Here is an 18,462-nt window from a genome sequence, read left to right on the forward strand (position 1 = left end):
TCCAGAGAAGAGGGACCCTACAGTGATGTAGACCTGGTGTAATGGCTCTTAGGGTATGTCTACACTACGAGAGTAGTTCGATTTTACTTAAATCGAATATGTGGAATCGATATTACAAAGTTGAACGTGTGTATCCACACTAAGGACAGTAATTCGACTTTGTGAGTCCACACTAATGGGGCAAGCGTCGACATTGGAAGCGATGCACTGTGGGCAGCTATCCCACAGTTCCTGCAGTCCCTGCTGCCCATTGGAATTCTGGGTCGAGCCCCCAATGCCTTCTGGGGAAAAAAATGTGTCGAGGGTGGTTTTGGGTAACTGTCGTCATCCAACCGTCACTCCCGCCCTCCCTCCCTGAAAGCGCCGGCGGGAAATCAGTTCACGCACTTTTCTGGTCAGTGACAGCGCGGACGCCACAGCACTGCGAGCATGGAGCCCGCTGCGACCATCGCTGCAGTTATGGCCGTTGTCAACACCTCGCACCTTATCATCCACCTTTCCCAGAGGCAGATGCTGAGAAATCGGGCGAGGAGGCTACGGCAGCGCGTTGAGGACCTGAAGTCTGAGAGTGGCACAGACCTGTCACAAAGCACGGGACCCCGCGCCGAGGGCATCAAGGTGGCAATGGGTCATGTTGATGTTGTGGAACGGCGATTCTGGGCCCGGGAAACAAGCACGGACTGGTGGGACCGCATAGTGCTGCAGGTCTGGGATGAATCACAGTGGCTGCGAAACTTTTGCATGCGGAAGGGGACTTTCCTGGAACTTTGTGAGTTGCTGTCCCCTGCCCTGAAGCGCAAGGACACCCGGATGCGAGCAGCCCTGACTGTCCAGAAGCAAGTGGCCATAGCCCTCTGGAAGCTTGCAACACAACACAGCTACCGGTCAGTCGCGAACCACTTTGGCGTGGGCAAATCTACCGTGGGGGTTGTTGTGATGCAAGTAGCCAACGCAATCGTTGAGGTACTGCTCTCAAAGGTAGTGACCCTGGGAAACGTGGAGGTCATCATAGATGGCTTCGCCGTGATGGGATTCCCAAACTGCAGTGGGGCTATAGATGGAACTCACATCCCTATCCTGGGACCGGACCACCAGGCCAGCCAGTACATTAACCGAAAGGGCTACTTTTCAATGGTGCTGCAAGCACTGGTGGACCATAGGGGACGTTTTACAAACATCAACATCGGATGGCCGGGCAAGGTTCATGACGCTCGTGTTTTCAGGAACTCTGGTCTGTTTAGACGGCTGCAGGAAGGTATTTACTTCCCGGACCACAAAATAACTGTTGGGGATGTGGAGATGCCTATAGTGATCCTCCGGGACCCAGCCTACCCGCTAATGCCCTGGCTCATGAAGCCCTATACAGGCGCCCTGGACAGTGAAAAAGAACTCTTCAACTACCGGCTGAGCAAATGCAGAATGGTGGTGGTGTGTGCTTTTGGACGTCTCAAGGGGAGATGGAGAAGCTTACTGACTCGCTCTGATCTCAGCGAAACCAATATCCCCATTGTTATTGCAGCTTGCTGTGTGCTCCACAATCTCTGTGAGAGCACGGGGGAGACCTTTATGGCAGGGTGGGAGGTTGAGGCAAATAGCCTGGCTGCTGATTACGCCCAGCCAGACAGCCGTGCGATTAGAAGAGCCCAGCGGGACGCGCTGTGCATCCGGGAGGCTTTGAAAGTTAGGTTCCTGAGTGACCATTAAGTTTGTTTACAGAGAAGCTGAACCTGTCCCCGTTTCTTTACCCGGTTAATGTTCACTATCCTCTCCAGTTACATACCCCGTTCCCCCCTTCCAACACACGTTTAAAAATAAAATCACTTGAAATTTGTTAATGAACACAGTTTTCTTTATTACTGTTTTCGTGGCAAAGTGTTGAACCTGGGACGCAGACTCTGGTGGGGAGCGGGTGTAGTGTAGTGATGCAAAGGACGCTTCTAAACTCCAGGAATGACAGGCTCCGCACTGGTGGACTGGTTGTTTCAACGGAGCCTGCCACCCCTCCTGTTCGGGACTCTGTGTGTGGGGGCTATGTGACTTTGTGGCAGGGGGAGGACGGTTACAGATCCCCTGCTGCGTGGCTCTGTGATCCAGGATAAGGACCGCTGCATAAGATCTCTAACCTCCCTCCCCCGCCACAAAGTCACATAGCCCCCCCACACACACACAGAACATGAAAACCACCTCCCAGACTGACCAGGGTAACTAGTGACTGCAATGTGTGTGTGCCCTGCTGCTGAACCTGCCCCCGCGTCTGTACCCTGGTAAAGGTGACTGTCCTGTCCAATTACCAACCCCCTTGCCCCCCTTCAAACAGACTCTCCTCTAAAAGAACATGATGGAAACAGTAATTAACAGAAACGTATTTTTTATTAGCAACTACACATGAAACTGGGGGATGAAACTGGGACGGGGGCTTGGGTGAGGCAGGAAGGAAAGGACTTATCAAATTTTGGGGAATGAGAGCCTTCTGGTACTTGAGCAGTCTGCAGGGGTGGAGTGAGAGTTTTCACGGACTCTGCCGCCCCTCCTTCTTGGGACTTTGGGTGAGGGGGATATGGGACTTTGTGGCGGGGGAGGGCGGTTAGAGAGAGACTGCAGCGGGGCTCTGTCCTCCTGCCTCCGGTCCTGCAGAACATCCACAAGGCGCCGGAGCGTGTCCGTTTGCTCCCTCATTAGTCCAAGCAGCGTTTGAGTCACCTGCTGGTCTTCCTGCCGCCACCTCTCCTCCCGTTCAATGTGTGATCGGTGGATTTGGGACAAGTTCTCCCTCCACTGGGTCTGCTGGGCTGCTTGGGCTCGGGAGCAAACCATAAGTTCCGAGAACATGTCCTCCTGTGTCCTCTTCTTCCTACGCCTAATCTGCGCTAGCCTCTGGGAGTGTGATGCCAGGGTAGGTCGGGAGACAGTCGCAGCTGTGGGATGGGAAAAAGGGAGTGAATTCCTCAGAAAGATAAATTTCGTTGTGAACAAAGAACATAGTCTTTCTCTGTGAACAAGACCATGCACAGCACCTATCACATGCGCACTCAGGACAAGGTCGAATTTTCGGCCTTCGCATTCAGTGCCTGGGGTCTTGCAGTGCAGATCAGACAAGCGGGACATGGTAAGCCGTAGACTTGTGGCTGCTTAAAACTTTAATAATAGCACTGGCCTCCTTTCACGTTCAAAGCAATGCCAGTCCCTGCTGCCAGCAATCCGGCAAGCATGAACTCTGCCCCTGTCCCACCCCCTCGCGGCTGTCCCAGGGAAAGATCCCTGTATGCTGCCCCTCTCCCGCCTCCACCGCGTGGCTGTAAACCGCCGGTTACAGTTCTGTAAAGGAACAGGCAAGCAGTCCCAATACTAACATTCCCCTACCTAATTCAAAGCAGGTCACCATGAGTGACATCACTCTGATGAGGATTTCAGAGACGGAAAAAGAAAGGATGCTTCGGGAAAGCCTGCAAAGACCAGGGCCGTATGCCGCCATGCTCTGCAAGGCAATGATCCTCGAGTACTTGCTTGTCTCCTGGCGCGGAAACGTTTCTTACCACGGAGGACCCAATAAGGCCGCTCTCCCCAGGAACCTGATGCAAAGGCTTTCCAATTACCTCCAGGAGAGCTTCGTGGAGATGTCCCAGGAGGATTTCTGCTCTATCCCCGGACATATAGACCGGATTTTACTGTAGCTGCACTGGCAGGGACTAAACAGTAGAGCGCCTAGGGCAAACCAATCATGCTAAAGCGGACATTGTTAGATTTTTTTTCAGTAGTTGCACTGCCAAGGACTGAAATGTTAAGCGCCTAGGGCAAAGTAATCATGAAAAACCCATTGTTAATATTGTTAATATTCCTGTTCTGTTAAAAATAAATGTTTACATGTTTAAAACACTTACCGACTGATCCTTCCCCTGTTTCTGTGTCTGGGTTAACGCCTTGGGACGGTTGGTAGGGGATCTCTGTAAGGGTGATGAAGAGATCCTGGCTGTCGGGGAAATCAGCGTTGTAAGCGCTGTCGACTGCCTCGTCCTCCTCATCTCCTTCCTCATCTTCCCCGTCCGCTAACATGTCCGAGGAACCGGCCGTCGACAATATCCCATTCTCAGAGTCCACGGTCAGTGGTGGGGTAGTGGTGGCGGCCGCACCTAGGATGGAATGCAGTGCCTCGTAGAAACAGGATGTCTGGGGCTGGGATCCGGAGCGTCCGTTTGCCTCTTTGGTCTTCTGGTAGCCTTGTCTCAGCTCCTTGATTTTCACGCGGCACTGCGTTGCATCCCGGCTGTATCCTCTCTCTGCCATGGCTTTTGAGATCTTCTCGTAGATCTTTGCATTCCGTTTTTTCGATCGCAGCTCGGAAAGCATGGACTCATCGCCCCACACAGCGATCAGATCCAAGACTTCCCGATCAGTCCAGGCTGGGGCCCTCTTTCTATTCTGAGATTGCACGGCCATCTCTGCTGGAGAGCTCTGCATCGTTGCCAGTGCTGCTGAGCTCGCCACGATGTCCAAACAGGAAATGAGATTCAAACTGGCCAGACAGGAAAAGGAATTCAAATTTTCCCTGGGCTTTTCCTGTGTGGCTGGTCAGAGCATCCGAGCTCGGACTGCTGTCCAGAGCGTCAACAGAGTGGTGCACTGTGGGATAGCTCCCGGAGCTATTAGCGTCGAATTCCATCCACACCTAGCCTAATTCGACATGGCCATGTCGAATTTAGCGCTACTCCCCTCATTGGGGAGGAGTACAGAAGTCGAATGTAAGAGACCTCTATGTCGAACTAAATAGCTTCGTTGTGTGGACGGGTGCAGAGTTAATTCGATGTAACGCTGCTAAATTCGACATAAACTCCTAGTGTAGACCAGGCCTTAGACTATGCCCACATCCTGTGACTGGGAAAAGGGGGACATGACTGAGGCTTCCCCGCTGCTTGACAGTCCCTGGCTGCCATAATAGTCCCTTGGAGACACTGGTAAACAATGTAATTTACATCAGCCTTTATTCTGCTCTAACTTATTCGCAGGGATGAGCCCAACATATAACCAGCCAAGAATCAGTAAAGGTGTCTTAAAGTCATTGCTGCACCACTGACCTAAGTGTGTTGTTTACTTCTCAGCCATGGTCAAGATTGTGAGCATTGTGTTAAATCAGTGAGCCGATCTGCAGGTTGTGTAACCTGAAATCAATGGAGCAACAGCTGAGGAGCTTGCCTAATATGTTTTGAGAGAAGGAATAAAGTCTGTTATTATAGACAGCAAGTTAATAGTTAATATGTACCCCCCCCGGATAGAATGATTGACCATGAAAATAGAAACAAGCTCATTCAATTCTAAGATTTAAATAAAGCAACTTGTTCCTTAGTGACAGATTTTGTTTTTCTCAATCTTTTAAAGAAAAGTGGTATTGCCAATGTCAATAACTATAATACAATGCAAAGGTAGGCGGCACCAGAGTAACTTATACTATAATAGTGTCTAGTGTGTGTTTGTGAAGCAAGAATATCAGATCTGCCAGGGCAAAACCTATGCTCTTCTTACAAATACTTCATGTGCCTGACATGAAAAAAAAAAACAGAGAAAGGAATTTGTAAAGTGAAATCCATCATCAAATGCAAAAGCTGGATAGGATCCATCAACAATAACCTGTCTTTGAGAAAATCCATGAGGTTAAAAACTTGTCTGAATCATTAATACTTGATGGAATTTCTGGAGTAGAATATCTCGCCATATTTTATATATCCACAATTTGACACTGAGTAAGAGGCTTTGTCTTTCAGTGATAAAATTAAAATAGATTTTTCTTGCCAAGGTACAGGATATTAGTAGGCCACAGTCAGATTGAAGGTAACAGTCAAACCAATCTATCCAGTGCTCTTCTGGCCGAGAATCTATACTGTTTCCTATTGTATGCAGTCATAGGAGGTAGAAGTGGGACCTTTAACATTTGGTTAAATCATCCAGACAGTCTATCTGCCAATGCAGGATTGTTCCTTACAGCGCATCTTCTAATATGTTTTGCAGTCTAATTTTAACTATGCCAAATGTTGAGGCTTTTACCACTTCTCTTGAGAGATTCTTTCACAACTTAATTGACTTTAGTTCCAGGAAGCTTTTCGAGATACCCAGCCTAAATCTTCTGTTTCTCAATTTCCTCCTGTTACCCACCTAGTTATACTCCTATGCAGCAACCTAAAAAATTCTTCTTCGTCATCATTTACACCATTCAAATAGTTGTGGATTTTTGTTGCCTCACATTCAGTCAAGGCTTTGTAATTTTGAATGAGTCTGCAAAGCACTGTACCCAATTCTAGTCCATGATCACAGCACTACGCCCAATTCAACACTAAGGATTTTGGAAAAACTGAGCGAGAGAATTCTTTGGGATGCATCCCCAACTTAACTGATGCATTTTATATAAATGCTTGATTACCTGTATTACTGAACTGTCTAGGAACCAGACAAAAACAGGGCCATGTTGTGCTAGGCATTTTACATAGAGAAGTACACTGTCTGCCTTGAAGAACTTACAGTCTAGATATACCTGACAGAGAGAGAGTAGGAGAAAGGGATATAACCTACAAACAGAGTGGTGCGTCTTACATTCCCTCCACCCCTCCCCCAGCTTCCTGTTGCAGAAGTGGAGGTTGGCTACTAGCTGCTGACTACAAAGTTTTCTGGACCAGGAAGATGCATTTTTGATAGGCAGAGATTCTTCTTTCCATTTCTAGTTCTCCCCAAATTAAGGAGAGCCCCTCTGTAACTAGCTTCTTGGTGCCCAGAGTGTTTCCTGGCTGCTTTTTGGCTCAGAAAAGGTGACTAACAAATATATTTAACTTTTTTTTTTTTTTTTTTTAATTTCCTCAAACATCAGTCCTTCCAGACCGCTGTTCTTTCGTTTTGTTTGGAGGGGTTTTTGTTTTTGTTTTGCTTTTTTGTGTGTGTTATATCTGAACTCCCTCCAGTATGTCAAAATCTTTCTGGTAATGAGGTGACCAAATCTGCATGCATTCATTCCCAAATTGGTGTCAGCAGAGCCTTAGAGAATTGGAAGTATTTCCTCACTGCACTGCAAGTGATTTGCAGCCCAAACTTGCACTGGCAGCTTTGGGTTTTTTTTCCTACCAATGACAACATCTTGCCCAGAATCATAAACCTTGATTAAGTGTGTACATTTATAACACTGGAGAGAATGTTCCTGGCTGATCACATGCATTACAACCAGGCCCAATAAAAGACAATCTATTATCTTGTAAATCATGTGACAGTGTTACAGAGCTCTTTTTACAGAAGGCATCTGTTTGAATACATAATCCTATTACAAAAACCTGACATTAAAAGTTAATAGAAAATGAAGATTTTGTAGAAGAGGATTAAATTTCTTAGATCAACAGAAATGTAACTGCAAGTTCTAGGGTATTATATAATTAAAATATAAATTTAAACCCTAACTTTCCAATCTCTTAATCTTTATTGGAAATTCTTCTCATTCCATTTCTGAAATTTATTTCCAAAGTGAACTTAAATTTTACAAAACATCAATTATTACGAAGGTTTGTATGTCCCCTGAGACCCTCATAAAATCAGTGTTAATTTTGCTAGTGGATAGAACAGATTAAATATTAAATGCCTTGTCTGAAGAAAATTGTTGCCTTCCTGAATACAAGTTATTTTGGAATTAATGTAAGGACAATACTTTTCTTTTGTATATAGTACGTAAGAATGGCCATACTGGGTCAGATCAATGGTCCATCTAGCCCAGTATCCTGTCTTCCAACAGTGGCCAATGCCAGATTCTTCAGAGGGAATGAACAGAATAGGGCAGTTGTTGAGTGATCCTTCCCTATCCTCCAGTCCCAGCATCTTGCATTCAGAGGCTTAGGGACACCCAGAGCATGGGGCTGCGTCCCTGACCATCTTGGCTAATGGCTGCCGATGGACCTATCCTCTGTGAACTTATCTTATTCTTTTTTGAACCCAGTTATGCTTTTGGCCTTCACAACATCCCATGGCAACGAGTTCCACAGGTTGACAGTGCGTTGTATGAAGAAGTACTTCCTTTTGTTAGTTTGAAACCTGCTGCCTGTTAATTTCATTGGGTGACCCCTGGTTCTTGTGTTATGTGATGAGGTAAATAACACCTCCTTATTAACTTTCTCCACACCATTCATGATTTAATACACCTCTATCATATCCCTCCTTAGCTGTCTTTTTCCAAGCTCAGCAGTCTCAATCTTTTTAATCTCTTCTCATATGGAAGCTGTTCCATACTCCTCATCATTTTTGTCACCCTTATTTGTACCTTTTCCTATTAAGTATACTTGGGATTATGTTTTCCAATGTGCATTACTTTGCATTTATCAACATTGAATTTCATCTGCCATCCCGTTGCCCAGTCACCCAGTTTTGAGAGATACTTTTGTAACTCTTTGCAGTCTACTTTGGAGTTAAATATTTTGAGCAATTTTGTATTGGCTGCAAACTTCACCATGTCACTGTTTACCCCTATTTCCAGATCATTTATAAATATATTGAACGGCACTGCTCCTGGTACAGATTCTTTGAGGACCCTGCTATTTACCTCTCTCCATTCTGAAAACTGACCATTTATTCCTACCCTGAGTAGGAATGCTTTAGGTTTCTAAGCCAAAATGGACTTTACTTCGGCGGAAACTTGACAAAGTGGCTTCCAATGTTGATTTTGTAACCCCTCCCAAATATGAAAAACTGCATTTAAATACAAGATTGTTAAAATCCTAGTCGTGTTGCACATCAATGAGAATTCCCACATGAGAACAAGGATGCAAAATATTAGTAGGATCCATTCCAACCCAGTTTTCATCTTATCTGACAGAAAGCTAGGACAGAAATATTCCCGTCAAATGGACAGTATTGAAGTAATTAATTCCTCTAGCTAAATGATGGGTTGCTAAGGATTATGGACTGATTTGGCAAGCAAATGGCTGAGCACTCCATCTCAGGTTCACTTACTTTCCAAGCCAATCTTTTGCCATGGTAAAACTATTTCCTCTATTTGGTTTTGAAACTGTGCTGTAAATATTTTGAGTCCGTTTGGTTTCTATTTGATATAAAATGCGGAAAAGGTCTCAAACCTGAATCTCATTCTTACTAAGGACCTATAAGTGACTTGGGTTATAAAGTGTTGTTTTATATAAATGTTCTGCTCAGGTGCACTAGCAGAGAGAATAACCTCGTTTTGCTGTGTTCATGTTTGCAGATTTCTACAGAGCCAGTTATATAAGGGGCAAAAGCTCCGGAAGTATAGAAAACAGAACATTTCAAAATAGTTTCACACTGATGGGGAAGGGAAGACAAGTATTTGCCTGTCTTTTTTTTAGAATGGCAAGTGTCTTGGCAAGCAACAAATAAGAGTTTTCTGGCAAAAATAATACCTTTCAGAAATGTCATGTGGGCAGAGATTTTACACATGCATCTTGTTTCCAGCAGACCCCAATTTGTATGTCAGGATTTTATTTTCATCAGTAAGGATAACTTGTGATGCACTGCAGACCACAGGAAGGTGACTTTCTCTACTGTCTTGAGATAATTTTGTTGAAAACTAATAGTTTTGGTGTATGGAGGCAAGATAATTAAGCTGCTGATTTGGGACCCCATTAATAAAGAATTAAAGGAGGGTGATATAAAGAATGTCAATCAACATTGTGTGAAGGTATAAGGGATATCACTGAACTGAGGTCAGAGGCCAGCACCTGACTGGCTGGCTGGATGATTAGTCCCACCCAATGCACCTGGGGAAAAGACCTGCAGCTTACCTGGCTGATCCTCATAAAAGGAAGAGCAGGAAATGGAGAGGGAGAGCTACAATACCTGCCAGAGGCTGGAGTTACTGCTCCCAGAAACAAAACGGACAGAAAACAGACTGTGCAAAGTCCTATTATCAAAAAGGCTCTGAGGTAAGAGCCATGAACATATGGGTTGATGAACTTACAGGGGGTGAGGGACAGACTTAGGGAAGTTTTGATCTTGTTTTGTTGAGACATGAAATAAAATAAAAAGAAAACATGACTGACCCTGCTGGAAACTGCCGTCCCTGGGCTTGGTGAGACGGTTCCAGGCAGAATTCCCCGGGGGAGGGTGCTGGCTCACCAAGAGCAAGCCGGGGTCCAGCCAGAAGAGGGAACTATAAGACGGGCCCCAGACTCGTACATGTGGGTTAATGGAAAATAGACCCTGTCAAACTAATTGGGTATCTTTTTTTTTTTTTTTTGAGATTACAAATTTGATTGCGAGAGGTACTAGTGTTGATGTAATAGACTTAAACATCTGTAGAGCTTGTACCTCACATCGTTTTGATTAAAAAACAAAATGTATGTGGCACACATTAAATTGATTAAAACCTGGCTAGATGACCGGTCTCAAAGCATAATTGTAAATGGGGAATCATCACAGAGTGGGAGTATGTCTAGTGGGGTCCCACTGGGATCAATTCTTCACCCTACTGTATTTTATATTTTTATCAAGGACTTGTCAGAGACCATAAAATCACCACTGACAAAGTTTGCAGATGCCATAAAGAGTGGGGGAGTGGTAAATAATGAAGAGAGCCGGTTACTGATACAAAACTATCTGGATTGCTTCGTAAACTGGGTGCAAGCAAACAATAAGAGATTTAATATTGGCTAAATGTAAATGTATACATATAGGGGGGAAAAGTGTAGGCCATACTTACAAGATGGAGGACTCTATCCTGGAAGACAATGAAAAAGATTTGGGGCCACGATGGATAATCAGCTGAACATGAGTTCCCATTGCGATTCTGTAGTGAAAAGGGCTAATCAATCCTCGGTTGCATAAACAGGGGACTATCAAGTAGGAGCAGAGAGGTTGTTTTACCTCTGTATTTGGCACTGGGCTGAAACACTGTGTCCAGTTCTAGTACCCACAATTCAAGAAGATTTATCAAGAAGTTGATAAACGAGTGAGGGTTCAGAGAAGGGCCATAAGAATGATTAAAGGATTAGAAAACATGTTTTATAATGACAGGCTGAAAGAAATCAATCTATTTAGTTTAAGAAAGAGAAGGTTAAGGGGTGACTTGATCACGGTCTATAAGTACCTACATGGGGAACAAATACTTGATAATGGGCTCTTCAATGGAGCAGATGGGTATAACACAATCCAAAGGCTAGAATTTGAAGCTAGACAAATTAAAACTGGAAATAAGGTGTCAATTTTTAACAGTGAGGGTAATTTAACCATTGAAACAATTTACCAAGGGTGGTTGTGGATTCTCCATCACTAGCAATTATTAAATCTAGGTGTTTTTTTTTTCCAAAAAGATCTGCTCTAGGAATTGTTTTGGAGAAGTTCCATTGCCTGTGTTATACAGCAGATCAGACTATATGGTCACAATGGTCCCTCCCTTCTGGCCTGGGACCTTATGATTCTATGACATCCTCTCCCGGGTGGCCCATTTCTCACGTAATTATTTCAAGTATTTGCTTTGCAGCGATTTGTCATCCAGAGAGATAGGGAGTGTAGAAGTCAAAGGATGGATGCATCCTTGGATCATGAGACTTTGAGGAAAGAGATTGTTCAGGCTTATTCTCAGGCATTTCAGAGGGGGAGAAGTCTCACCACATACTTGACAAAATTTTACTTAATTTTGTCAAGTAAAACAAAACAGGAGACAGAGCTCATGTACAATGTCCTTCTGCCATGGCATCACCTGTGACTTCCCCCTCCCGTTTCCTTTGCTCCTCAGTCATTTCCCTGCCCCTTTTTCTCCAATCTCCTTATTCTCCCTCTTGACTACCTATCTTTGGCTCCCTTCTTTAGGTACCTGCCCCCCACAACTTTAATGGAAGAGATAAAGATGCCTTTGTGTGTTGTCTGCCACTGCTGTCTCTGGCCCTGATTCAGAAAAACATCGATATTTTGGACAGCTCTTAACGCTCAAGACTGTTCCTGAATCAGGGCCTCTGCATGTAAACCTGGTGCTTGGCATCAGAATGCAGAACCTTAGCTCTGCACGGCTTCCCCAACATTTATCATGTATTTGGAGAGTATGGAGGACTGGGTGCCGATTATTGTGTGCCCTGCTCACCAGCTACAATCCTGACCCTGAATGTAGAAAAAGTGTTGTAAACCAGTTCTGGAGTTAAACTTTTTAAAGTGTGTATAATCTTATAGTACCTCCACAGGCATACTCTGTTGCGTTCACATGCATTCATTCTAAAGTTGGCTAAGGACAAAGTGAATTAAACCGTCTGCCTCCAGAGCTGCTCTAATGAGTCTCAAGGAATTTTGAGACTAGAATAATCTTTGGACTTCTTTTTAAAGGATGTTAAATTTTCTTGTGTATACAAGGTCTCTTCTGAATTAAATTATTCTTTAATATCGTCTGTATTTTCTTCCACTGATTATATAAATTACCTAGCTAACAGGACCCTGTGTCTCCTGAAATGAAGGAATGATGCATTATCATTGTGTTTCATAAAAAGATCCCGTGATTCTTCAAATAGGCTGATACATTTCGGCTCTCAGAGCGATCGAGTAAATCCTCCAACAGAGCATTTGTCATGCAGAAAACTTCTTTCTTGTAATAGTAAATTATCTAAAATAAGAAAAAACTGTTTCCTGTGCTCCAAAATAAGGTTAGCGTTTATTTAATAAATGTGTCTAAGGCTTCTTCTATACTTTTTCACCGAATAAAATATTTTACTTTATTAAAGAATTAGATTGAGGCTGAAAGTGTAGGCGTATTCCACAGGCTGGGAAAAGGCCTTTGTCTGAACCCAAACACATCCTATTCCTTGATAAAATGATCAGGAAGACCAAACCTAACTAAAAGCAGTGACGGCATCAGGAAGATGGATGTTGTATCAAGTCAAGGACCCTAAATCTTCCCCCACAAATTTTCACTGATGTAACTTCATTGAAGTCAATAGAGTTTAGACCCTGTAAAACCAGTGTAGGTGGGAGGAGAACTAGGCCCAAGATGTTTGGAGACAGCCACATTTTAAAAGACTAATTTTTTTCCTCTTCATTAGGTGCAATTCAAAACACTTCAGTTTTAATCACCACTCTCTTTGGTAGTATTAAGATTATTTTGAGTATAAATATTACTTTTCAGTAAATCTTGTTGAAAATCCAGTAAAAATTTCATAGACATTTTTCAGTTTTTGTAGATTTTTTTTTTTTTCAATAATCAAAATCTTCAGTCACAAAAATACCCTGAATTTTTTGCATTTAATTTTCTGTCAAAAGGTTTGGTTTTTTAATCAAACTCAAAATTCAGGAATCGTTGACCACTTTTGCTTTTGAATTACTTAAAAACTCACATACACGCATTCCAAGCTGAAGATGGTTTGAATACTGTAAAAAAAGGGAAATGTTTCTCTCTTGGAGCCCAGCTCCACTATGAAATTGTACCATGATTTACTCTAGATTTTTCTTAAATAAAAAAATAAAAAGAGTCCGGGGACATGATGATGACCAGGACTGACTGGTCAGTGTAGACAAGGAGAAGGAGGTTCAGCATCATGATAGCTAGTCATGGGGTAGTTCCTCGCGCCAGTAGTGTTTACCCATGACTAGCTGACATGATGCCAAGCACAATTTAGCTTAGTCTGCAGTGAGCAGGTAAGCATTGTGTCAATTCATTCAACTAGATTTTTAATAGTATAACTAGGATTACATTTCCTAGTGAAGAAAAAGCTTCTGTGGGTCTCTGTTAACCTTTAAAAGTTAACACTGTACACAGTGGAACTTCCCAACGTGTTTATCCTTTTCCAGAGGAATGGACTGTGTCAAAAGATTATTTTTTTAAGAGTCTTATCTGCATTGCTTCATAAAGTGACACATGGTAGTCCTGCCACATGGTAATCCTGCCTATATATAAAAAATAGCACTATGTGGTTGTATTATTTGTGTAGTGGTGGCCTCTTTGACCTTGCCAGAGGGCCTGACCTTTCTTCCCCTTTTCATCCTCAGGCCATCTCTCGCTTGTGTGAAGACAAGTATAAAGACTTCAGGAAATCTACAAAGAAACGGTCAGTTAGTGCTGACAATCTGACTGTGGTTAGATGGTCCCCTGCCATCATCTCCTAACAATGAAGTCTGGGATATTTCGACAGAAGGACTGTTTCATCCATCCAAATTTTTTGGAGTGTAATGGGGGAAAGACAAGACTTTGGGGTTTTTACTTTTAGATCCGTCAAGCTGCCTTTACAGTGCCTCTCCCTTGTGTAGCACATAAGAATAAAAAATTGAGTGGAAGGAGAAATCAGTACAGTATACAGGAAAGGAGATTGAAAGCAACTCTTTTTTTGTCACTATTCCTCACAGCTTTACCCTTTTTGTGAGGAAACAGCTAGTCAAATGCTTGGAAGAGGAAACAAAACAAAAAAAATGGAGGAGAGGCAGAAAGAGATTAGGGGACTGTGCCATTTTTTTTAAATATGCTGTACTCTTCAGCAGAAATGACGGCATGAAACTAAACCACACGATAAGTTTGGCTGTGCACTATAGGAATGGAGTTGAATTATTTCATCTTAAATTATTCTCCTTAGTATCTTCTATCTTTTTGGTTTTTTTTCCTGCTTCTTTGGGTTATTTTTCCAGCTCTTCTGCACAGCAGCAAATACAAAGTCTGTATCTACAGTAGCACAAACCTCTGAATAAATAGTATTGGTGGGTTTTTTCATTGCACTTTTCTCCGTGGTTTGACTTATTTGCATTATTCTTCATAATCATTATGCATATGTTAAGTTTTATATGCCTTTTATTGTACTTAAAAATATAACTTGACCATAGTGCTGAACCAAAAGTTTATACTGAGATCAGATGATCATTCGTAATTTCATGATTATTTTATTTATAGTATATGTAGGTGTGTGTGCCTTCCTGGAATCATTTATATTTCCTTAATATAAAGACAGGATTGTTGGAAGGATTCAATGATGATGAGACTTGGGCCAAATTGTTGAAATTTCCATCAGATCTTGTCGTCCTTTTTGCAAATTTTCATAGCATTAGAAGTTTAGAAGAATTCATTATATAAAAGAGAGGTTTTTTGTATAGGCCAACTAGTTCATTCCTTCACCTCCAGGTCCATTGTTGCAAGCAATAGCCTCAATTTTTATATGTTTACTTTAAATCAAAGTTTGTGTTTGTTTGTATAAAATAAAAAACTTTAAAAAAAAAAAAAAAAATTGTTCCAGTGAAAAGGTCCATAGAAGAGCAGAATGTTAATCTTTACCAAGGTATTTGTCACAGGTAGATCGAATTAAAAATAAAATAAAATAAAAAACCCTTTCATTTTTCAGTGTAGGTGCTTTCAGAAATTTAAACAAAATTCAAACTGTGAAGACCATTTTCTGCTATGTTGATTATTGTACTCTTCTGTTGTTATTGGTTCCCTTCTCTTACCATGCCTATTCCCTCATGAGAGACACAAGAACCTTTTATATCAAATAATGTATCTGTGTAAAAACATTTGTTTGCTCTATAATGCTTGTGGGTGTCTGATTTTATGAAGATTTTTTGCACATTTTAGAAAGATACAGTTGAAAAATCTGGGTTCCCTGAATTTTTTTTTTGCAAGTTTCCTTGAAGTGAATGGCAGCAGACTTCCTGTATTTGACTTGCTTTATGCACTACTTCAGTAAACGATAGAGTCCCTATTAGTTTTATTAAGCCCCAAGGGCTTATAGCAGACATACGGGCTCATGGATACATATTCCACTCCCAGTGCAATGCTGATCAGATGCCTTGAAAGTGGAGAGGCACTGAAAGGATTGAAGTACTAATACCAAACAGAGTTTTCTATTAATATTCTAATGTGATATGTATAGTATGAAACATAAATGTTCTTAGTGTCTTTCAGGGCATTAAAAGTAATCTAATTCTCATCCTTTATCATTGTGCCAATGCATCAGAACTGTGAGTACCCAGGTCCCTTTCTTTTCCTTGAACATCGAATGTAAAGACCACTCTTTAAAATAAAAAAAAATTAGAGCGTTTGAAACTCAATTCAAAATATAGCTAACGGGACATTTTCCTAGCATTTGGACTTTGAGATCCCTGCCAAGCATAAATTTAGGTTTTACAGATCTGTAAAACGATTTGTTTTATCAAGACTTTGCAAAACAATTTTCTGTTAACTTTATAGCAGGAATATTAGTTTTATCCATATTTTTCAGTGATAGAGATATGAACTCTGAACTATGTAAAGATCTCAGTGCATCTACTATAATTTTTGTGGAGTTTATTAAACTACTTTAAAGATTGTATAGTCTATTTATTGTATGTATGTACATACAGTCTGATTTAAAAAAAAAGTGGATTCCGTAAAACCCGGCTCAGTCACGTTTAGACTATTGAATATTGTTTTAGCCTTGTGCACTGGACTCTACCTCTGTATAGGAGAATTTTCCATATCCTTAATTAGTACTGATTCTGTGATTAACTTGGTTGTTTCTTGCACTAAGAATTAAAAAAAAAAAAAATCTGCTCTGTGTATTTTTTCTTTAGTTTCAGTTTTGCAGTCTGAATCACTTACACTTAGATGGACTTTTCTTTCCCAAATGGTTATGGAATGCTTTGCTTTCTGTTTTGGTTTGTTCTAAGTCTGCCACAGACACAAACAATGATACAATACTTATCAATAAATCTAAGTGAGTATAATTTGTTTGAAAGGTATTCAATTCCATGTAATTAAAAATGGAATTATTATTTAGGATTACACTGTGTTGGTGTAGTTTTTGAAATATCATTGGATCGCAAATATCATCACGAGAGGGGGAAGTCTTCTTTCAGAAAACAAACAAAAAAAGCCAAAAAGTGTTTTATCAATGCAAATGCTTTGTGGATTTGTTTTCAACATCTACAATATCAATTTATTATTTAAAAATTTTGCTGGGATGTTTCTGGATTTATTATTTTGCTATTGTCTTTGTCAGAAACAGAATGGAGTTGGAGACTTCATATAAGACCTCCTCAACTATCACTGTCTTAGGCTAGGTCCACACTACCCGCCTGATTCGGCGGGTAGAGATCGATCTTCTGGGATCGATTTATTGCGTCTCATCTGGACGCGATAAATCAATCCCAGAAGCGCTCCCCCGTCGACTGCGGAACTCCTGCTCGCCGAGAGGAGGAAGCGCTGTCGACGGGGGAGCTTGCCTGCGCCGCGTGGACCCGCAGTAAGTAAACTTAGTTCGATCTAGGAAACGTCGACTTCAGCTACGCTATTCTCGTAGCTGAAGTTGCGTTTCCTACATTGATCCCCCGCCCCAGTGTGGACCAAGCCTTAATGAATTATACACTGTTTGGGGCCCATGGGCCCTTGCGTTATAGCCTAAACAGAGGGAATTGGGAAAATGTTTATAGAAGACATCTTGTAATGGTTTTTCTGTGCACCCTTTTACAGCCAGAGACTGCATTGAGAACAGGCATCTCCATTCCTCCCTCTCTAAAAAGCAATTGGTGTTGCAGTTGATGAATAACTTCAGCCATTGTATTTGTCCTTTTGTAACCACTCTTCCTTGAGGCTTTATTTTATCTAGTTTTTAAATGTTGGAATCAATATGTAAATAGATTTGTATGGAAAAGAACTGTTTAGCAGCAAAAAGACCTACAGATTTTTCAAATATATATACACCCGCACCCCTTCTGTTAATAAAAATATGAAAATTCCTGGACGACTTGTCACTGGTTGGTATTTTCTGACTCTCTCGGAGGCTGCATGTCCTGGATCTGGTACACTCAAATAACGTTTCAAGGACCAGTGACTTGAATAACCACATGTATGTTGTTAGTGCAGCCATTCTCCTTTTTGAACACTTCTTCCTTTATCCTCTGCTTTGTTTACTAATGCCAGATAGACCTTGGATGTGGCATATAGCCTAGAAGTTGCAAAAACCTCATCAGAAGTTGAAGAGCTTCCTAGTTTTTTTTGTGTACGGAGGCAGATGACAAAGTGATATCTGGCAATCTTGGCTATCTTACAGAAAATAGCATTATGTGGGAGGGGGTACAGAAATACAAAAGTAGACAGCCTGAAAAAACAAAGCCATAACAGATGAAGCAACAGAAATTCTTTACAGTCACACATTGCTCACAAATGTTACATTTTCTAATGATACATCTAAACTACAGGTGGAAATGCCTGCTCAGAACTAAATTGATATGTTTGTGTTTTATCATGGAGAATTCACCAACAGCTCTTACCTTAACAATTTAGTAGTGCCTGGCTAGTTTATAGAATTCAATACACACCATCCCTCTAATCTAAATAGTTTAACACTTGGAGGAAAAATGTATTTATGGTTGTTACGAAGCATGCCAGCATTTCTCCTGTCTTGAGCTGATCCCTCATGGTGTCACTAGTGTGTTTTTTTTGTTTTTGTTTTTTGTTTTTTAAGCAAAGGACTAGTGTTTGTATGTGAAAAACCAAATGTGTTCATGGGTGTCAGGACTTGAATCCATACAGAAACTAAGCAT

At 41.8% G+C, this 18,462-nt stretch overlaps 1 protein-coding gene across 2 annotated transcripts in view; it reads left to right on the plus strand.

Moving 5' to 3' along the window:
• CCNY (cyclin Y) overlaps nucleotides 1-17,656 on the plus strand; it is a 226,374-nt gene extending 208,718 nt beyond the window's left edge. Inside the window, exons 10-11 of one of the 2 annotated variants that reach the window (XR_010561115.1) lie at nucleotides 13,951-15,900; nucleotides 17,390-17,656. Coding sequence is in view for 1 of the 2 variants with exons in the window: in XM_065397661.1 (XP_065253733.1) it covers nucleotides 13,951-14,067 (117 nt within the window). In the remaining variant the exon portion in view is untranslated. Of the gene's footprint in view, nucleotides 1-13,950; nucleotides 16,247-17,389 lie in introns of those variants that run through there. The other variant, XM_065397661.1, reaches the window with a different exon arrangement.
• The last annotated feature ends 806 nt before the right edge of the window (nucleotides 17,657-18,462 follow it).

This window comes from Emys orbicularis, chromosome 2 (genome assembly GCF_028017835.1).
Source record: "Emys orbicularis isolate rEmyOrb1 chromosome 2, rEmyOrb1.hap1, whole genome shotgun sequence".
In the NCBI taxonomy this organism is placed as follows: Eukaryota; Metazoa; Chordata; order Testudines; family Emydidae; genus Emys; species Emys orbicularis.